General features: G+C 41.1%; 1 protein-coding gene across 1 annotated transcript in view; it reads right to left on the reverse strand.

The window, feature by feature from the left end:
• Nucleotides 1–17,448, reverse strand: part of znf407 (zinc finger protein 407) — a 115,313-nt gene extending 97,865 nt beyond the window's left edge. The window contains exons 1-4 of the mRNA XM_033981046.2: nt 17,364–17,448; nt 15,838–16,251; nt 13,637–15,751; nt 9,388–9,502 (exon numbers count right to left, since the gene is read on the reverse strand). Of these exons, the coding sequence (XP_033836937.1) occupies nt 9,388–9,502; nt 13,637–15,751; nt 15,838–16,210 (2,603 nt within the window). The 5' untranslated portion in view covers nt 16,211–16,251; nt 17,364–17,448. The remainder of the gene's footprint in view (nt 1–9,387; nt 9,503–13,636; nt 15,752–15,837; nt 16,252–17,363) is intronic.
• Between the last annotated feature and the right edge of the window lie 2,843 nt (nt 17,449–20,291).

A 20,291-nucleotide genomic window follows, 5' to 3' on the forward strand; every position in this document is an offset into this window, starting at 1 on the left:
GCCTCCAACTCAGCTCATTTCAAAGTGTAAAAACACCCACAATGAACATTCACCAGCACAGAGTGAAAGAAAATATTTTTATTGTGGGCATTTAATTAATTAACAGTAATCGAGCCCATTGTATTTGTGCAAATACAATTTACAATTGAACATTTATTCCTAATTATATGTACTAGTGCTGTTGATAAACATATTTCACACTGAAAACAACTTCATCAATAGGAACACAAATTATTGATTAAAGTATTAATATAATAAAGTAGGCAATATAATAAAGTAGGTGCAAAGAAAAGCATACCTACTTTTCATTCATAGGAGACGGCCAAAGATACCACACATCAGGCAGTCATATTTACAAATGAAACGTGTAACTGTGGGTTTTCAAACAAGTTGTATGGCGCCATCTACTGGTCAATAAAAATACCACAACAAGAGTTGGTAACATACATCTGTTTGTTTGAGCAAAAGCACAAAGTCAAAGTAACAAATTAGTTGCTGGTTCTTCTTGAAGCTGAGTATCTAATAAAAGTTCAAGTAATCAGATTCTGCTGTGGGGGCAAACCAAGGCAGCGGGCAGGCTTTGAAATGACCATTAAAGTGGGCAGAGTGAACCCCTAATTTGAAATTTAACTGTAATAGACATCGAGCTATCAGTGCTGCAGCATGACCTCTGTTTGTTTTGCTGAATAAACAGAATAAATGAATAAATGCTTCCTCTTCACATACGCACTCCTCCTCATCATGCTCCACTCCTTTTCCTGAGGGTACTAAACGTGTCAGCGTTTTTACGGGCGGCTGCGAGGGCTGAGCAACTGAAGGGTTAACGTGGTGCAGTTTTAGGAGTGAACAAATAAAGCACAGCTGACAATGGGGTCCTGTCCTCTTTGGCCACATGTCCACTCCTCTTTCCCAAAGATCTGACACTTGTGGATCTCTGACTGGAGGGCATGCAAACTCCACTTCATCCTATGATGCTCACATTTTAGCCCCAGATGCCCTTGTCAAAAAATTTGCAACCATTTAGTGGCCAGCGTGCTGATGAGGAGATTTTAGTGGCAGCAGCAACAGAGTCTGGCCACAACCTCTTACTCCACTGAACCCAACCCGCGCCGCTCCAGGAAAACATTCATCTATAAAGTAATGTGATATACAGTGCGGCATTTTTATAACTTTGTTTCAGCACATCTGAAATGCAAACACATAAAGTGGACACAGCTCCTCTCTCATTAAACACACTGTTGTGCAAACATTAATACTGCTGGCCACTCGTGCATAAACAGAGCGAGCAATGGCATTGTGCGGCGCTGCATACATCCAGAGATGGCACTGCAAAGCCTTGGGAGTGGTTCTGTGGAGGTTTATGGGTCCCGTGGGGCTGCAGACAGTGAGCAGTGGCTACAGCACACAGAGGATCCCAGTCAAGGACACGGCCAGCATCACTCACTCCACCATTATTCGCTCATATTTAACGCTGAGAGGCCTGGGCCTACCTGAGGGATTGTCGCTATACATGCAAAAGGAGGCAGGGTGATTTCTGGGCCCGACGGGTGTGCTGAACGTCGCGGAGCTAAAGGAGCTGCAGAACAAGAAAGAGAGGGAATGACGGAGCACGTTATATGTCAGCTCAGTGATACCAGCAGTTTTATGGATGAATATTTTTCCTCTTGTCAGAGCCGGATAAGGAATCACCATGAGGTTGGGGAGCATGAATATAGCCCTTGAGGGCCCAGTGTGGCTGCTGCTGTTTATGGTTGACTAGCAATCAGCCACCGATTCAGAGCCCACAAGTCCTCATCCATCCATGTCAGCAATTAATCAATTAAACGGGCAGCGGGCGAGAGGGGAATGGGCTAGGTGTGTTAAGACAATAGCCTATTAGGCTTGATGTAATTTCATCACTAATGTCAGCCATTTATCACAGCCTATTATCTATCTTCCTTAGACAATGGTCAATATCACTTCATAAATCTGAAAATCATTGAGATTGGATCATATTATGTCTGATTACTCTGACTCAATGATTGACTGCAGGAAAAAGTCCACACAGTCCACAAAAACGACAAGTACAGGATAAAAAAACGCAGGCTCTGACCCAAATGTTGCAGGATTAGACAGGATTTACATGATTCGGGCCGGACCGGGCTGTCAGACCTAAACACCTCAGGTCCCAACCCACAGAGCCGTACAGAGCCGTCTGACTGAGTGTCCTATAGACTCTCTATAAGCCTATAGGAAATGGCATTAACACAGCATGTGCGTGCATTGTATGTGCGCGCATTACGTATGCTCGCATCGTGGGTGCATGAGTGCGTATCTTGAGGACAGCAGATGAGAAGAGTTGAGAAGGATGAGGGCTCTAACCAGCGTGGTTTGTCTGTGTGTGTCTGTGTCTGTGTGCGTCTGTGTGCATCTGTGTGCGTCTGTGTCTGTGTGCGCCCGCATGCATCTGCATGCGTCTGTGTGCGTCAGTGCAGACAGGGACTTGTGTGGGAGGAGGGCTGCTTATGGTCCTGCTATGAGAGTGTGTGGGCCACACCACATGTGCTCCAAAAGTGAGAACACTCTCTGGCACACCAAATGATAAGTCTTGTACAACTAACTATATTTCTGGACACAAGCCACAGACAGCTGACAGTTTCAGAAAGTATTTCATAACTTTATAAAAGTCAACTGCTTTGTAGAGCACTGTGAATTTGACTCATTATTATCATGTTATGCAAGTATGACATTGATAATATGAGTACAACGTGAATCTTAAAGTTAAAGATATAGAATACACCTATGAGAGACCTCATTTGTGACCAAGTTCTGCCGCTTCATGAGAATATAGTGAAAACCAGTCTCTTCATATCATATCTATCGACCTAAGATGGACATCAGAAACTGGCAAGGGTCCAGTTTTGAACAGAAGGCCACTGCCTGCCTTTCTTAGCAGCCTGATGCTCCTAACAGCTCGAGGCAGACACAAAGAGCCTTTCCTCCAGCCTGGCCAACATTTGCCCAACACTCCCAGCAGGTACATCAGCTCAATTATGATGATGGCAATGACTGATTACATTTAACTTCTCCCCCCGCTCCCCCATAAGTCTGGCCATCACACAGACAGAGGCGCGACAGGGGAGGAGCGAGAGACACTGATCAGCTACAGTGAGCTACAGCACTCCAGATGCCAGTCTGTGCGTTGGTATCAAACATCTTCGTGGCAGACTCGCCATGAAAATAATCTATACCTACAGGAAGTCAATTAAAAAGTGCCAGGGGAGATTAAGAGCACCGTGACAGCTTTTTGTCAGGCCACGGGTTTGTCTGGAGTCTGAGCTGTAAAAGGTGTGTGTGAATCAGGTGGCAGTGGCAGAGAGACGAGGCGGCCGACCAACACTCTTAAAAGCCCCCTTATGAATATTAAAGTGGCTTTTGGCAGGCTGCAGCAGCACCGCAAGTTTACAAAGCGCTGTAATGTGTCTGTTTGCGCTGGGTAAAGGTTCAATCCTGATATCAATTAAATCAAGGCTTGTCAGTGTGATGGCCTCTCAATGGTGGGACAGCACATTCCCCTCTCCACATCAGCCCCGCTCCGTGTCAACCATCCATCTCTCACTTCTCTCTCCTCCTCCTCCTCCTTTCTCTCTCTGTCTCTCAAGCCGCTGATAACTCAACGCACAAATTACTCTCCCCTCCACCTTTAACTCCCTCTAAATCTTCCCCTTTTCCACTTTGCTGAGCCGGGGATATTTTATTCCTCCATCAAATATGCATCCCATTAATTAAGTTAAATTACTCCTGACTGCCAAATATCCGCTGCCCCGATGGGTGTCAACACGGAAATGCATGACTGTGAACCTGCAATGACATGGCCTCAACACTTAAACATGAGTTACGGCCTCTCCCTGCGCCGTCTATGGGGAGATTACCCGACACTTTGGGCTGCTGAAAGTGTAAGCTCTCCTCCACCCCCTCCACCTAGCTTTTTAATAAGTGCACAATGGATGACACTCGCACTTGTGACAATGAGAGGACTGATATTTTAATTACATCCCCTTATTTCATCTGCCTTCCTCTTCATCTTTTAATTGCTGTTGTTAATCACTCATTAACTTCTCCCCTAGCCGCGCCTATACATACGACACGATTAGCTCTATAGAATGGATTGTTCAGGCAACGTTAAGATAATTCTAGCTCGTTACATGTTACCTGCTGAAGGCATCTGAGAGAAGAAATTGACAAAAAAGTGAATGAGTAAAAAAGTTTTCAGAGTTTAGTAGATCTTAGTAGACACGTTTCTCAGGAGTGGTATAACTTACTGAAAGCCTTTGTGCTGTGCTGGCTCCCTAGCCACAATTCTGTTCCTATATAGGCCCTTTATTTTGTTTTTGTTTGCATGTGATTAAAGGAAAATGCTTTGATTATGAACCCCCCAGGCCTCCTCTGAAGCCACAAAAGAATATGAGATTGTTATTAAAACCTAATAGGACTGATATGCTGACAAAGATTCCTCTCTTAGTGTTTGGCGCTCGGAGCGGTTGAGAAGCTCCATTTAAAACTAAGCTTTCTTCACCAGACTATGGTCTACACAAGCTGACTTTTATCTCCCTCAAGTACTGCTGCAGTGTCATTTGATACACAAATTTAATAGTAGTCTGACTGCTGTTCAGCATCCACATCCTTTTTGCTGAGTTTTAGGACTCTAAGCCAAACCGGACTAATGAAGTCATATGTTTCTTGTCGTCTCTTTAAAGGAGAGATGTCCGAGAGCATCTGAGAAGATAAAGTTTGACAAATCAGTTGTACACAAACTATAAAACAGCATAGCGGCAGATTTATATTGATATATTGATGGGACTTAGAATTGATTCCCCTCTCCTCCAGTTTTCCTCTCCCATCTTCTTTCTGTGAGTGTTTCTATTGCAAAAAACATTAATTTTACAAACATCAGCCCAAGGCTACTAAACACATCCAATCCATTATGCTGCGCTTTATCGTGTTATGGGGGGTAACGGGCTGTAAAGCTGTCGCGGTCATAAAGAGCGATCGCAGAGTGCCGAGTCCGACCCAAACGCCCAGCTCTCCTCCAAGTGGTCCACATCCTCGTTATCATCAGGGCCGCTCCACCACATACTTAACCTTTACAGACCAGCCTTTCTGCATTATTTTCACTATGACCTTTAGTGTTACTTATTTCATTTCCAATAATGGCACACTAAATTTAGTTAAATGCATCAGAGTGAAACGTGTTTATTTTGGTGAAGGGGACTGGACTGACTGACAAGGACCATGTTCCCGAGCAAAGGTAGTAAAAGTGTCCAAACCAGTAAACATTAAAAAATCACCACCCTGCTGGGAAGAATATGTTGGCTAAAATGGCCAACTACGGGAAGTAGAGGAAGGTATCAGAATAGGAATACTTCTGTCATTATCCCAATAACAAAGACTTTATATCTGTATCTAAATCAAATTAAATAAACACTGTATTTCACTTTGCGTTTTTTTACAAACTATTTTTCAATGTTTAAATTTTTATTTTTAATTCTATTTGCAGTCCCACATTTATTAAATTTGTGTGTTATTTAATTTCATCTGTTTTTAATATTGTGCTGCCCTTTTGCAGGAAGCGTTCATTTAAACTGTAGAACATTCAAAAATATGCATCTCCAACATTTCTACATTGTATTGTTGCAGTACAGGCAATCCCTAAGCCTCTAAGTACCAGCACATCTTACACTTGTGCAGAGGGGGTAGGCAGGAAGGATCTTAGCAAAATCGCTAATGTACGTAATGATTAAGTGTAACTCAAATACAGAGTGTGTTGTTCGTAGGCCTGACAGGCAGTAATTTGGTGTATTATATTCTGCGGTTTTAATTGCACGCCACCAAAGTGTCGCTGTGACACGTTATGAAGCGATGATGTACAATTATTTCGGGGCGGCATGAGATCAGCGGAGTGACATTATAATCATCTTCATAGGGATCCTTAGCTTCATCTGCAACAACCATTAATGTTTAAATGGGAAGAAAAAAAAACATAAAAATAGTTCGCAGAAAGTTCTAACCACAATCTGCTGGAGGATTATAGAGAATCATGTTGGGGGTGTGGACAGACAATAGAGGGGTAGCAAGTTAAGTGACGGCGTTCTGTGGATAAGCAGCAGAGCTAACATGCTGCTATGCTGTGTCAGTGGCAGGCCTCACACTACTCATACAGGCCCGGGCATTAAGGCACATTACAGGGGATGAGCCACGCAGGGCGGAACTGATGGGCTATTCTGGGAACGGGCCAGACATTCTCACAAGACAGGGGGGACATAAAACCCTGTTAACAGTCAAATCACATACACAACACACGACATGAAGCTCTGACTATATATACTCACTCCAGTACTAAGTCAAGAAGTGCAGAGAGGAGGGCGATGCACAATGCCGCTTCCGACGGTGAACTTTCGACAAACTTTCGACAACTGTTTTCAAGAGCTAAACTAAAAAGGGTTTGCCAGTGATCACAGTATTTAAAATTGTATAAATCTACATAATAACTTCTTTTAACTGTCCACTGCCCACACGACACAAGATTGCTAGGGTGAATCATTGTTGTGCTATGTTATCATAAATTAAATTGCATTTTGACCAAATAAAATATGTATTATAAATATTATTCTTAGCAATGGCATAATCTTTTATATTTCTGCCATTTAAAGGAACTTTAACCCAATTTTTAACATTTCATAGCCAGTCCTCAGTCAGTAAAAGCATGTGGTTTGGAGCGGAGTTCAGCCTTTGGAGGAAGAAATTTGACTGTATTTTGTGTTACATGGCATTAAATGACTGTCTTGTTTATAAGATTAATACTTTACGCCATGTTAATTAGTTTTTAATAACACAAAATAAAATTTAAACCTATCTATCACCTGACCTCACAATCCCTTCATATAAGACGTCTGAAAAGGGTGCAGTGGGTTGTGCACAATGCAATGCCCTCCTCAGAGAACTTCAGTCAAACTTTTACCAAATAGTTGTAAAGTTTTGCTCAAATTCCTGACTGGAAAAAGAGCAGCTTATGACCCATAATCATAAAACGCCATTTCACAGGAGGACAATCCACATCATGATAGAGTTAATGCGTCAAAGGGCCCGGGCTGAGATATTAAACCAATGCCTCAAAGCATTTAGAGTGTTTATGCATAATTTAACATCTACAACAGCAACTGCATGTCCACTGTATCTTTGGGGAGGTGCGGGGAGTGCACGCGAAATGCTGAATCTGTGGCTATCTCCCACCGAACATGATTGAGGAGGAGAGGAGGATGCTCATTAAGTGGCCCGGGCCCCCATTGTGGACGAATCACGCCAGAAGGAGATGCAAAGAACCTGCCGTCTCGAATGCTGGAGGATTTTTTCAACCAATTAAATATGAAGAATCTTATCTTGCATGCTAACAGCCAATTTGTGTTTCTATGCAGTTTCAGGGCCTTAAGAGATTTTTATATATAGGCAAATTAAGATACATCAATCTGCTTTAAAGTGAGACAGAGGTGGGACTGAAACAACAGAGGGAGTAGGAGAGGGTAGAGAGGCAGAGACAGAAAGCCTATAAAGAGTTAGCAAGGATGAGCGAGGAGCTGACCACTACACTCAGCTTTGATTGGCAGCATGGTCAGGGGTTCTAATCTGTGCTGGCCCTGCATTTGCATTTCTTAATTAAATGCCACAACAATATGATCTTTAACAATCAACTGTGGGGGGACAAACCGAAGCGGGATGAAGCTTAAGTGAGGCGGGCAGCCCAAGAGCCAGCTTAAAACATTGAGTTAGGTATAGTTAACAAGGCAAAGGCAGCGGAAAGCAAAACACCTCAAGAAAAAACTTTAAATAAATAATAATAAACACATTTTTTTCAAAACGATACGAGTCAAAAGGTGTTTAACAATGTATAAAAAATACATTTTATAACAATAAAAAGCCATACTACCATTGTCTGTAGTTAATTGCTATGATAAATGGTGATTACATACACAGATAAAACTTTCTTTTGTTAAGTGAAATGTCGCCCTGCCATTAGTAACCACAAGAGAGCGCACAGCTTAATCGCACCATAATCTCACTTTTCTGGGTCATGCAAAATAAAACAGGTAATCACATTACACCTGAAACATGGCCCTCCATTACTAACACACTTTAGATTCAGATTAAGGACATATCGTCAAACGTGAAAAGTTTAGCAAAGGGACTGGCTTATATGTATAGCTCTGGCCTTAATGACTGTTTCTGGGGCTTTCTTTGTGTTTGCTGCTCTTTAGTCACAGAGAGAGATGGCCGGGTGATCAGTCAGGACTGAGGCACACACCAGGACGATTTGTCACCAGCACACTGCTCCTCCTTTCACATGATTTGTGAAACTGGGCTTTGTATTTAGTAGTCCCATTTAAAGGTATATTGGAGAAGTGCTCTGTATGTCGTTGCATGTGTGTACAGTTGGCCATAGCCCAATACATTTGCTTCACTGGGGAAAAGGGGCTTTTAGCTGGAGGGCCTGTGAAACATGAGTCTTGCTTCTCATTAAGAGAAAAGCTGTGTTTAAACCAAAGCTTGTTTGCTCCTGCTGTAATGTTTGCGTACATCAGCGGGAGCAAATAAACACATTCACTCGGCTCCGCTTTGGAGGAACAAAATCGTCCCGCGACTGAACTAAATGGAATGGTTTACATAGAATTACACAGAGGGAGAAACTAATAATGATACATATGTCTTCATCTTGGTGCATGTGGAGCCACAGAAGCTCAATGGTAGAAGACTAGAATTCCCACAATTTACTGTATTCCCCCCTGTTGCATGTAAAAGTGCTTAACAAATCTATTTGAACATAGTGCCAGAGAGAAGGTCTACCATGGGAACCTAGCAAGCAGCACAACATATGGTGCACAAGTAGGGGGTACCAGATCGTGCCACACAAACTCTAGGCAGCACACCACTGGATATGTATAGCTTTGTGCTACCTACATATAGTTTCAATTACCATTATTTGCACTTTGCTAAAATTATTATTGTAGAAATTCACTGCCTTTAATTCACATAACTCTCCAGCAGGAGGCTCTCTGCAACGCCAGAAGGCTAAATTATGTACTAGATACCGTACTAGATACTATTTTAGTTCAAAAATATAGTTCGATATCTTAATAGTAAGACCCAGCTAAGACAAAGATAAAGGGACTAAATGACTTGAATTTGCACAAAAATAAAATGCACTGCAGGCGTCACAAAGCCCCCTACTGGTTACTGTTTAAAGCGCACCCAGTGTCTACATAAATTAGACACAACATGCCAAAGTCTGAAATCAGGCACTTGATGTAAAAATAAATGTTTCTAATCGTGTCTAAAAACGTTGGGCTCTGAACTCACCCACAGATGTCACACTTGTACTCCCTCATGCCGAGGTGCCTCTTCACATGGTTCCTGGCGTCGCCCAGCTGAGCCGTGGCAAAGTTGCAGATCTTGCACATGAAGGGCTTGGATCCTGAGGAATAAAGTGTGAAGAGTTCATATGTTACAGTATTTTTGTCAAACATGACTGTATAACAGCAGGACAGATATTTAATTTTACATTAGTGTATTACAACAAGTCTGTTTTAGACATGTTAGATTGGTTCCTTTGGTAAAGCTTCACACAAAATCATTTTAGACCTCTAAAAGAAGCTGGCCGTCTGCTTGTCTTCACAGAAAATAATATTTTTTGTTACGTCTATTCTTGTCACTCTCCTTCATAAGCTTCTTTTCCTGTGGATGCGTAAATTGAATTTCAAAGGTCAGGGCAAATACGTAAATCAATTCTGTGTGTGCCCAGTACCTCACATTCCATCATGAAAGCACTAATCACTCGGCTGGGCCTCGCCAGGACGGTCCTCCCTAATTATTGTCATTAATAAGTCCTGAAGGTGGTGTGGCACTTGAGGGAGTGGTAAAACCTCTGCTTCTCATTTGTCACTTAAGGGCAGAGCTGCAACGCTGATGTTTCTGGCTTTGGACAAAACACAAGAAGCTTTTCATGTTCTGCAAAGTGGCCAAATTTACAACCCAATTCAATGAAGTATATATTGATGTCAGGTGCATTACAGATAGTAACAGAGACCTGTTGATCATAGGAGCCCTTTGTAGAAGTAGCACAAACTGCCTTAAGTGGGATAAACATCATAAACTGAGAGGGATGGGACAAGACATAATTTCTACATCACGAGATTTGGTCAGTGAGAATGAGACATAACTGTTTTAAAAATCAAGGAAGCTGGCCTCACAATTTTTTTCTGTATTTAACTGAATATTTTTGCTGTCATTGTAGTACTATATTGCCCCTAAAATGTAGACTCCTGAAGTAAATGCAGAGAAATGTTTATAAAAACCGAAAGTACATATATGAATTTAATAGAATAAAACAAAAAACATAAGATCATATGAGACATCAGTACAACACTGTGCTCTAAAGTGGCATCCAGTACAATATCCACATTACACACACACATCTTTGAGAAACCTTCACCCACTCCCAGTGCAGATCCCAAGACGTTCTGCAATATTTATTCCAGGGGCAGCCACTGATTTGATTAAGCACTTTGTGTAGATTACTAATTCGTTCATACACGGTTCACTTGCTGTGAGCTGCTAGTACGACACATCGAATTTTAAGCCAGTAACGAAGATTGAAAGGCAAGCCTGTGCTAACAAGGCCCATAAACACAGGGGGCAAGGTGTTGCGGAGGGGGAGACACATGTGGGCAACAGCAGAGCAAGCCCCTTTCATTTCACATGTCCCTGCTGAATACTGCATGCACAAAAACAGCTTGCAACACAAGTCAGGAAGCCACATAAGCAAAATATAATAGGCATGTAAACAGATAATAGCACCACACATTGTCTACATTCACACCTAAATGTACGCATAATTTCACGCGCACTTTAAAAAACAAAATCCTTAACACTTTTAGTGAAACTAAGAGTCAAGACATACACAACACCCTCTATGAGACCAAAAAACATCTCTATTCAGGGCCTGATGTCACACCTTTAGATGTGAATGGCATTTCTGAGACTCAACAGGGACGCAGCTTTGGCGACACAATGGTTCCCCCATAGTCGCACATAACCTGGAGTGGGAGTGAGACAGAGGGGTGGGTGGGGGGCCGATCTGTCCAGATGGCTGGCTGAGGATGAGACATGGCAGAGAGGAGAGAGATGTTACGTCCCTCAGTTCTCACATCTTATCACATTAATACTCCACCACTCCACTTAAACAGCCTCCGTGAAACTGAAATTGACCATCAATGTGGTGTCATGTTAAATTAATATTGCCATCCACACAGGGGCGATGTGGCTCCCTCACAGCCCAGATGAGACAGGGAATGACTAATTCATTTCCTGAGAGGAGAGAGGAACCTCATGCAACATTTCACCAGACACACATTTCAGTTTTGCACATCGCACACATATGCGGTCTTGAAATCTGAATGTGAGTGGATCAAATACAACCATGGATACAAATAGTTATTTATTAACATTCTTCATAAAGCCTTACAAATGCTTTGGCTGGTTTATTCATTCCTGTCATCTTACCATCTTGCCCTTAATGACAAAAACTACAGACAGAAAAGACATTACTATGTTTTGATGCAATGACCAGTGATTCCTTCTGTGTTCATTGTAGCCACAAACATATGGCAGGTCAGTATTCATTTAAATGATGCGGCACATTCTGCAGTGCACCCTGCGTTCAAACACATTTGAGGTATTGGCCATTAGTTTGAAAGCTCAGCCTGAGGTCAGCAGCTCATCCTGTGAAAAACTGACCAATTTGGCTCAAAATGCAAATCCCAGCTGAGGTCTCATTGGCAAAACACACTTATGTGTAGATGCTCCTTAAAAGAAAACATGACAAATCTGAGTACAGCCTCCCCCTGCCTTCTCCTGATTTCACTGATTAATCACGTGGACAAAAGTAGGTCTTAATTAAAAGAATCTAGACATGCTCCCAGTGAAGATGCTGGCAGACCCCCACCATGCTGCTCCTCAGCCTCGCAAACAAACTTCAGAATAAATGACCACAACATAAAAGGTGAATAATTCACGGTAATGAGGGAACTTAGCAATAATAACCACTAGCATATGTTGTCAAGCTGATAAAAAATGAATCCTTTCTGCAAATAAGAACTGTGCAAATAAAAGTGAGGATGCAACAAACAACATAATTCCATAACTATGCTTAATAAAAACATACAACAGAGTAAGAGAAATAACACACATATCACTCCTCCATATATTACAAAGTGCCCTTGACTTGAAGCCATTCATTGAAACCTCAGTGTCAAATCTTCATTTTCTTAAGTAAGACTTTCTTGACCTTAAAACTCAAAAATTATGGCACAAGGAAAAATTATGAATACATATAGACTGTTAATAAAAAAGAAGTAATACCGGACATTCATCATCAAGAATTTAACCTCTAAATCGTACAGATTTATACATCTTACTTTAGCTGTAACCAATTTGAGTTTGGCACAGAAGGTGACTGGCATGCATGCACAAGGGGAAAAATACAGCAAGTCACACTTTTTTTTAACAAATTTATGTATTTTGTGTAGCACCCATGAGATTTACTAGCCCCGTGTGCCATTTTACTTGCCTAATCCTATTGCATCTTGCACTCAGCCGACACTAGAACACACCAAGACACCAGCACTTACGCGCACAAAGCCAAGAACAAGGACTTTAATTAAAGTCCCATTAAAGTTTGGGCTGAAAGGGGGATGGACCATGGGAGGTAAAGAAGGGCATTTATTGATGGCGCCCTCACATCTCGTTTCTGCATTAAGTTGATTTTAAAAGCAATTAATACACACGGTCAGGCGAGGAGTAATGGAGCGCCCTATGTTCTTAACCTGCCGGACATCTCCCAGCCAAAGCCCTGACCAACAGAGCCCTGCTTTGCATTATAAATGACAAGATAAATCTTAATGGATTGAGAATAATCAGCTGGCCATGAAGGCTGACATATACACACAGTGACTACACATAGAGCGGCTCACACACATACACAAACATGGACGTACAGACACTGGGGAAATTAAAGGCTTTGAATACGTCTGCATTGATTATTTTAAATTATTAGCCCACCTCTCTTTGGACCTCCAATGCTTTTAGCCTAAGCTTTAACACATTTACAGAGACTTATTGACTATAATTACAACTGAGTCTTAGTAATGGACACATCAATTATGAGTCGCACATGTCTCTGACCAGGCGTTGCTCAGGGAATCCCAATCTGGGGTCCATTAGCGTCTCTCCTGCTGGTCTGAAGCTCAATCAGTCTTCACCTTCACCTCTACAGAAACAGCCATTACCTGGCCCAAGTAGATAGGGCCTTAACATTAGAGCTATAGCATTGTCGGCCTTAACAATAAACGCATTAAACATATGACTGAGGAAAAGAAATGTAAAAGTTCTTAAGAGATTTGTGATGTACACTTACACAATGATAAATCCAAACAGTGGTCTGGATCCACTCCAAACACTGGAAACATAACCTATTCTGGAAATGTTTTATAGTGTGGAATTATATATTTTGTATTAGCTTGTATTGACAAAATGTAAGAAGATTCATTACCTGTGTGTGTTCGAATGTGGGCCAGGAAAGCCATGGAGTTGCTGCTCTTGCAGACTTTGCCACAGTATTTGCACACGTTGCCTTTGTTCTCCTCTCTCTCCCGGTTGATCTGCTCGGTGTCTTCCAGTACATACTTGTTGACCTCTCTCAAAAGATCCTCATGTTTCTCTTTGATGTGAAGAAAGAGTTCTTGTTCATTCTCAAATCGCTCTGTGCACTTTACACATTTAAAACTAGCGCCCCCTTCTGGAAGCTCTTCCACACTGTTCTGCTCATTGCGGAGGTGAGCGGCGCTGGTCAGATGCTGATGAAGGTTACTGTCGGTGTAGAATGACTTGCCACACACCAAACAGTGGAAGTGCTTTTCTTTTGTTGGGTGTTTCATTGAAATGTGGACATTGAGACCACTCATACCATCCGCCAGGAAACCACAGTCTTCACAGCGGATACGGCCCCCAGACTCCGGCCTTGTTTCCTTGGTTTTTAGCTTCTTCACAAAGGCACCACCTGCAGACTGGTAGAGTGGAGGCATTGGTGCTCCCGTAGTCAAACATATGACAGCAGCCTCCCCTTCCTGAAACTGCTCCTGCTCCACAAGCGCTTTATAGGAAACTATAGATGCATCAAAAGAGGCCCCTGTTAACTGTACATCAAAACTATCAGAATTTAAAACTTCATCTTTTTCTAGATTTTCATAATCTTCCTCATTGTCTTTTTCTATTACTGGATCCTCTATTGTTTGAACTTCTGTGGAAAGTTCTGTATTAGACACTGTAACCTCAGTCTTTATGTTAGATGGACCTGATGGAGTTTGAGAAATCACAATGGTTTGATCCTCGTTGGATACAACAGTTTCTGTCAACTTCTCATTTGACGCCACTTCAGTTGATGCAACTGCTTCAGTATTTGAGTTTTGTGCTCCTGCGTTGCCATCAGAACTCGACTGAGATTCCTCCACAACTGGGACAAAATCAGGGTTTTGTTTATCGTAATTAGCCTCACTAGGATCTTTCTCTATGACGAGTAAAGTTTTTTGCTCTTCGGTTCCTTGTTGTTCCAAGTATTCCAAGCTTTTCTGTTTATGCTTATCAGTGTTTGCATGCCGAGACATTTCCTTAATGTTTACAGCATAGTAACTACATGCTAAACAGACATATTCAAACTCTTTGGTGTGCTTTCGCTTCACATGGAGATGAAGTGAAGGGAGGGACTGAGCCACAAAATCACAGTAAATGCAAGCAGTGACTGGGTCATCACTTATTTCTTTGGGGCTAGACTGGCTTTCTTCTTCTCCACTGATGTCTGTTGTGCTTTTAGTGATATTTTCTGTGGCAGTGGTCTGCATGGGTTCGGGTTCTTCTTGCTCTTCTGTGGATACAGGCTCCTCAGCTGCTAAAACAGATTTATCACCTTTATTTGCAGACTCTTGTGCACGTCTGATATGTTTCTTTGTAATGCAATGGCGGTCCATATCGCCTTTGGTCACACAGTTATAGCTGCAGAGGGTGCAGCTGTAACCATATTCTTTGCTGTGTTTACGGCGTACATGGACACTAAGATTAGTAGCATTAGAAACCACTAGGCCACAGTATTCACAAGTTGGTGAAGCCCCAAGCTTTGGTCTGCCCCTTTTCTTCCTAGGAGGCTCTTCAGTGTCATGCTCCTCAACCAACAATACTTTAGGACGGACTGTCTCATCATTTTTCTGATCTCCAACTATTGGTACAACCTCAGTGATTGCATCAAAAATGACTTCATCTTTACCAACTTTCTTCACACAAACGTCAAATAAAGAAGATTCTAAATTTATCTCTTCCTTTTGTTGCTTTTGGTGACTTTCAGATACAAGGTGAGTGTCCATCCACTGGTTTGTAGCTGAAAAAACATTGCAGATTTTGCAGCAGTACCAGTCAGAGTCTGGGTGTGCCTCTCGAGTGTGGTTTTCCAGGGAAGTAAGGGTTCCTGTTCTGAAATCACAGTGTTCACACTTCAGCTGAAATTTGTCTGGGAACAGTTTAGGGGTTCCAAGTGTTGGGGAGGCCTTTATGTGATCGCCCGATTCCTCAGATACTACTTCTTCAGCTCCCACTTCCTCCTCCATATCGTCAACTTCAACTAAATAAAAAAAATATATAATAATATTTTTATTATTTAATGGAAAAACATGCAATATTGTGTATTAATGGTCTGAAAATACTTACATGTGTACGGCACATCTTTGGTATGGTATCTCTGGATATGAATGTCCAGCGGTGCCTTGTCCCTAAATTCTTGACCACAGTAATTGCAAGAATGAATGATTTTTGGCTTTGGGATTCGCTTGCTTACTCGTCTCTCTTGTGACTGTGCCTCTTCCTTGTTGGTTTGTTTCTTATTTTGTGATGAACTCTGATCACCGTCACATTGTTGCTTTTGTGTTAACTCATCGGCCTCCATGTCATCAGAGACATTCTTCTTCCCATGTTTTCTTCCATAGTGTATTTTTAGGGACCGGGGACACTTGGCACAAAAGCCACACACTGTGCAAATTGCTTCACCATCTTGGGGCGTTACAGCTTCTGTTGTTTCTTCCATATTTTATCTCAAATTTATCATTGTTATCAAGGCTTTAACTCCTGAGAAAAAAAGAAAAGTTGCATTACATTTATTTTAAACAATCATGTGCAGACAAAATATAAGCTTTTATGAAGAACATTTTTTATTCAGAGGTCACCATCATGTAATCAAAATTAGGGCAATGTCGCCATCTATTGGGTATTTTAGTGAACTACGGTCCAGTTTTAACATATCTGTAATTACTTTACAAATATTTTGAAAAGGAAAAATACATCAAGAATATTCTATGTTTAATTTACATATGGGAAGAAAATACATGTTAAAAAACAACAACCACAAATGCATGCTTCTGCTAAGAAATGTTTTTGAAAATTCCTACCCTGCTCACAATGGGACCTAGTTCTAGTTTATTGCATTTGTAATATGTGTGCAAAGCAAGATTCACAAAAAAAAAAAACTAGTCCTATATGTGAAATAAATGACATGCATACTCAATTGATATTGCAGGATATCCAGGAACAAAAAAAAGAATATGTGCAAACTTACACATGACTAAATCAAAAATGTTCTCAAATTAATATGGATTTTATTGAATAATAATTGCATTTAATCACTGATACTAAGAGTAAAAGAATATAAAATGCATTTGCACTGAATGCTTTAACTTAATACTTGTTTCCACCAATGCTTCAACTGATATTTGGCACTTCAGACATTAAACTGCAAACCAGAGTTTATATATTGCAACGCCAAAAACTTTCGATGGCATGTATGGCAAATGCGCGTCCAGAAACAAACATATCATTAAAATTTTCAAATTAGAGGACAAAACAGAGACATTTTCCATGCTGTTCTTAGCCAGATGAGCTAACTTGCTAACTAGCAACATGTTTCTCAACTGTACTTTGAGCAGTGTAACGCAAAGCCAATCAAGACACGTTTTTTACTTTTTTATCCAATCGCAGCATAGACGAGGTGGGTCTGAAAGAGATTCAGGCTTGGGAAACGACGGCAGCACACTGGCCCAAAAAGGAGGCTAACATCGACCTCCATCTGAGTACACTGTATTCCCAAAATGAGCTTTTTATAAAGCATAAAACTTACACAGATTGTCGTTAAAACAATTTAGGCTGTTTATATAACTATCCTACGTTTGCTATTTAAAACATACCTGGCAAAAATTGATACTTTAGGGATCTCCGCGCGTTTTCCTGCTAGACACAAATGGCGCACCGTAGCCTGAGCCTCGGCCATGCGTCACAGCGAAGGGCGTGGCTACAGTCTGTGTTTGCGGCGTGCGTGTTGCGCTCGTGGTAACTGTGCCAAACTGTGCCAAACCGGTCAGTGCGTTCATTGCTTGCTTCGATCGATGTATTAGCGAAGTGTACACTTTAAAATATACAACCATTAACTTTCCGCTAAAACAAAAGATTTCACATTTACTCAGCTTTTGATCTCTAGTGTTTTTGTTGACTTTTTGATCCTTTTTTATTATAGCTAAATTGAAATATGACTTTGATGTAAATAGTTTGTTTCGTGCAAATTAATTGTCCATGAAATTAATTTTAACAAAAGATCTCTGCTGCAGCTTATCTAGCTTTGGCAGGAGACAGCTGTCATGTTGGTAATTTCATGGAAACCCGCTAGAGGGCACAATATGCACATTTTCAGTGTTTTGGCGAACCTCCGCAACAGCTGCATTCTGTGTGTCTTTGTAGTGCTATGGCAACTGCCCGAGACACATTTCACAAACGGAGGGGAAAAGTTTCTTTGAGCGGTTTGCTCTAAGAAAGTGCTTTTAACGAGATAAGCCTACTGATGGGCCTAATGCCGTAACTTTGCTCTGTAGAGAAGACTATACGTGCAACTTTTTAGCAATATCAGCAGTAATAGTTTTGAGAGATAGACTATAGACGTTTTACATTAGACCACACATATAGCATTTTATAAGAAGGGTTAGCCACAGCCCTCCAAATGCAGACTTTCCATACAACTGCTTTACTATTATTCCGTTTTTACATAAACTTTATTGTTATTCATTTCTGTTGTCTATGTTTGCTGCTGAAGATGTTTCCTTCATTATGGGATCAGCAGCTGTCACATGAAGTCATGGAAGCCTCTAAATACATCACCCAAATGCAACTCTTAAAAAGGATTCTCTTAAACCAAGTCTGGCTTTTATTTGGTGCAGTGATGCTACACACAGTTACAGTGTTTTTTTACTGTGCCTCTTTCGTATACATTTTACTTAGCATTCCATTCATTTAAACAACATTCAGGTATCCTGGCAAAACCCACCCACTGCACAGCTGGGACACTTATGCTGGGGTCTGTCAGCCCTTGTCCCACCCACAGATTCTCCTACTGCTGTGTCCTTTCCTAGAAGCGTGAGGTCAGCTGAGGGATTGGGCCAGGGCTATCACCTGGGGAATGCATGAGTGTGTGACTGTATCCATGTGTGTAAAAAGAAGAGTCAAGGAAAAAGGAACTGCTTCGACTTTAAATGTGCCGGTTAGGCAGCACTGGGTGGAGCTCACTAAACCTTCACAGCAAAGCTCAGTTCTGTAGCATCTTGTAAAACAGACAGCCATAGTGCACATGTAAAGAAAAAAGGTTATCATCACTGAGGCTATTTTGTCAAACAGTAGCCTAATACATGGGTTGTGACACCTGCGTTCAGATTTTATTTTTAAATAGTTTATATACCATTGCAAAAGAAGGGGCAGTTTTCTAAGCAGAAACACAAGGGGGAAATAAAAAAACATTTTAGTAGATTTTCTGTTATTAACTCAGTGTCTTGTCTGAAAGAATTTATCGCTTTTGGAGAAACCCCAGTTTGATACAGTTGCGCAAGGAATGGTCCCTGGCAGCAGTCTTTGCTCTGCTAATGCAATCATGAAATACAGAAAATTTAAATTAAATACAAAATATTAATTCTTTCAAATTAATTTTGTTTTGGCACATATAGGCATTACTGATATGATGAAAATATGATTCATACTAAGTATCTGAATCAGGTCAGAGGAGTCCTCACTCCCAGAGTGAGATGGGACAAGGGTTTTATCGCCCCAGTCTCTTTGGGTGGGCCCAATGCAGCACTGACACTTAAATCATGGCTGTTTGACTGATGGTGTACACACACACACACACACACACACACACACACACACACCCCCGCACGCACGCACACACACACACACACACTAGTGAGCTTTTTCCTTGAGGATGTTTAGATGACCAGCAGCACTCATAATGCACTGTGTTATCCTCCGTCTGGTTTATGGATTTTGTAGTAAGCTGTTCTTGCAAGGGGCAATTAACTTTCTGCAAAATGACATTAATTCAGACATCAAAGATTATCAAACCTAAATTAGTTTATAGTTATAGATGCACTTTGTAACTTTTCTTCTTGTCTCCATTAATATGTAATTGCTGTTGCCTGGAACAAAGATACAGGTCAGATCTGTTGAGTTTTTTGTTTGTTTGTTTATTTGTTTAGTTTATTGGAGCAATAAAAACGCCTGTGATAAATAAATACAAACAGGTGACGGAGCAACCACCTGTGCACCTTTAAGTCAACAGGGCAAAAAATACTAAAATAAAATAAAAGAATAAAAGAAACAAAAGTCCTCTGTTAATATTGATAAACATTCTATAAAGTCACCAACACAAGACTAGCACTAGCCTAAACATAACCTCCTTGCTATGAGCCTTTTCACAGTTATGTTTTCTTTTTAGGACTCATAATAACAGGGAGTGTGTGTGCATGTGTATGAGAGTCAAATTGTGATGTTGTTCAGTCTCAACCCCAAAAGCATAGTCTTACAAACCTAAAAGTGCCCTTTCCCATATACACCCACTCCTGGCCCAGTTACCTCACTTCTGCACGTGACTCCCCATAAAGACTTCTGTCAGTATTGGTCAAACTAACAATGAAATAGCTCCCATATGATCCATGCATGTGTAGTTTTACTCGGGAAGAGATATAGCATAATGTTTTGCACTATGCAGTGTGATTGTTTACCTGTTTTGTTTGTTAAATATCTTAACATGGAATGGGTTATTTAGCTGTGTAAATCCATTATTTGTTTGTGGATTC

Source organism: Periophthalmus magnuspinnatus, chromosome 16 (genome assembly GCF_009829125.3).
Source record: "Periophthalmus magnuspinnatus isolate fPerMag1 chromosome 16, fPerMag1.2.pri, whole genome shotgun sequence".
NCBI classification, from domain to species: Eukaryota; Metazoa; Chordata; class Actinopteri; order Gobiiformes; family Gobiidae; genus Periophthalmus; species Periophthalmus magnuspinnatus.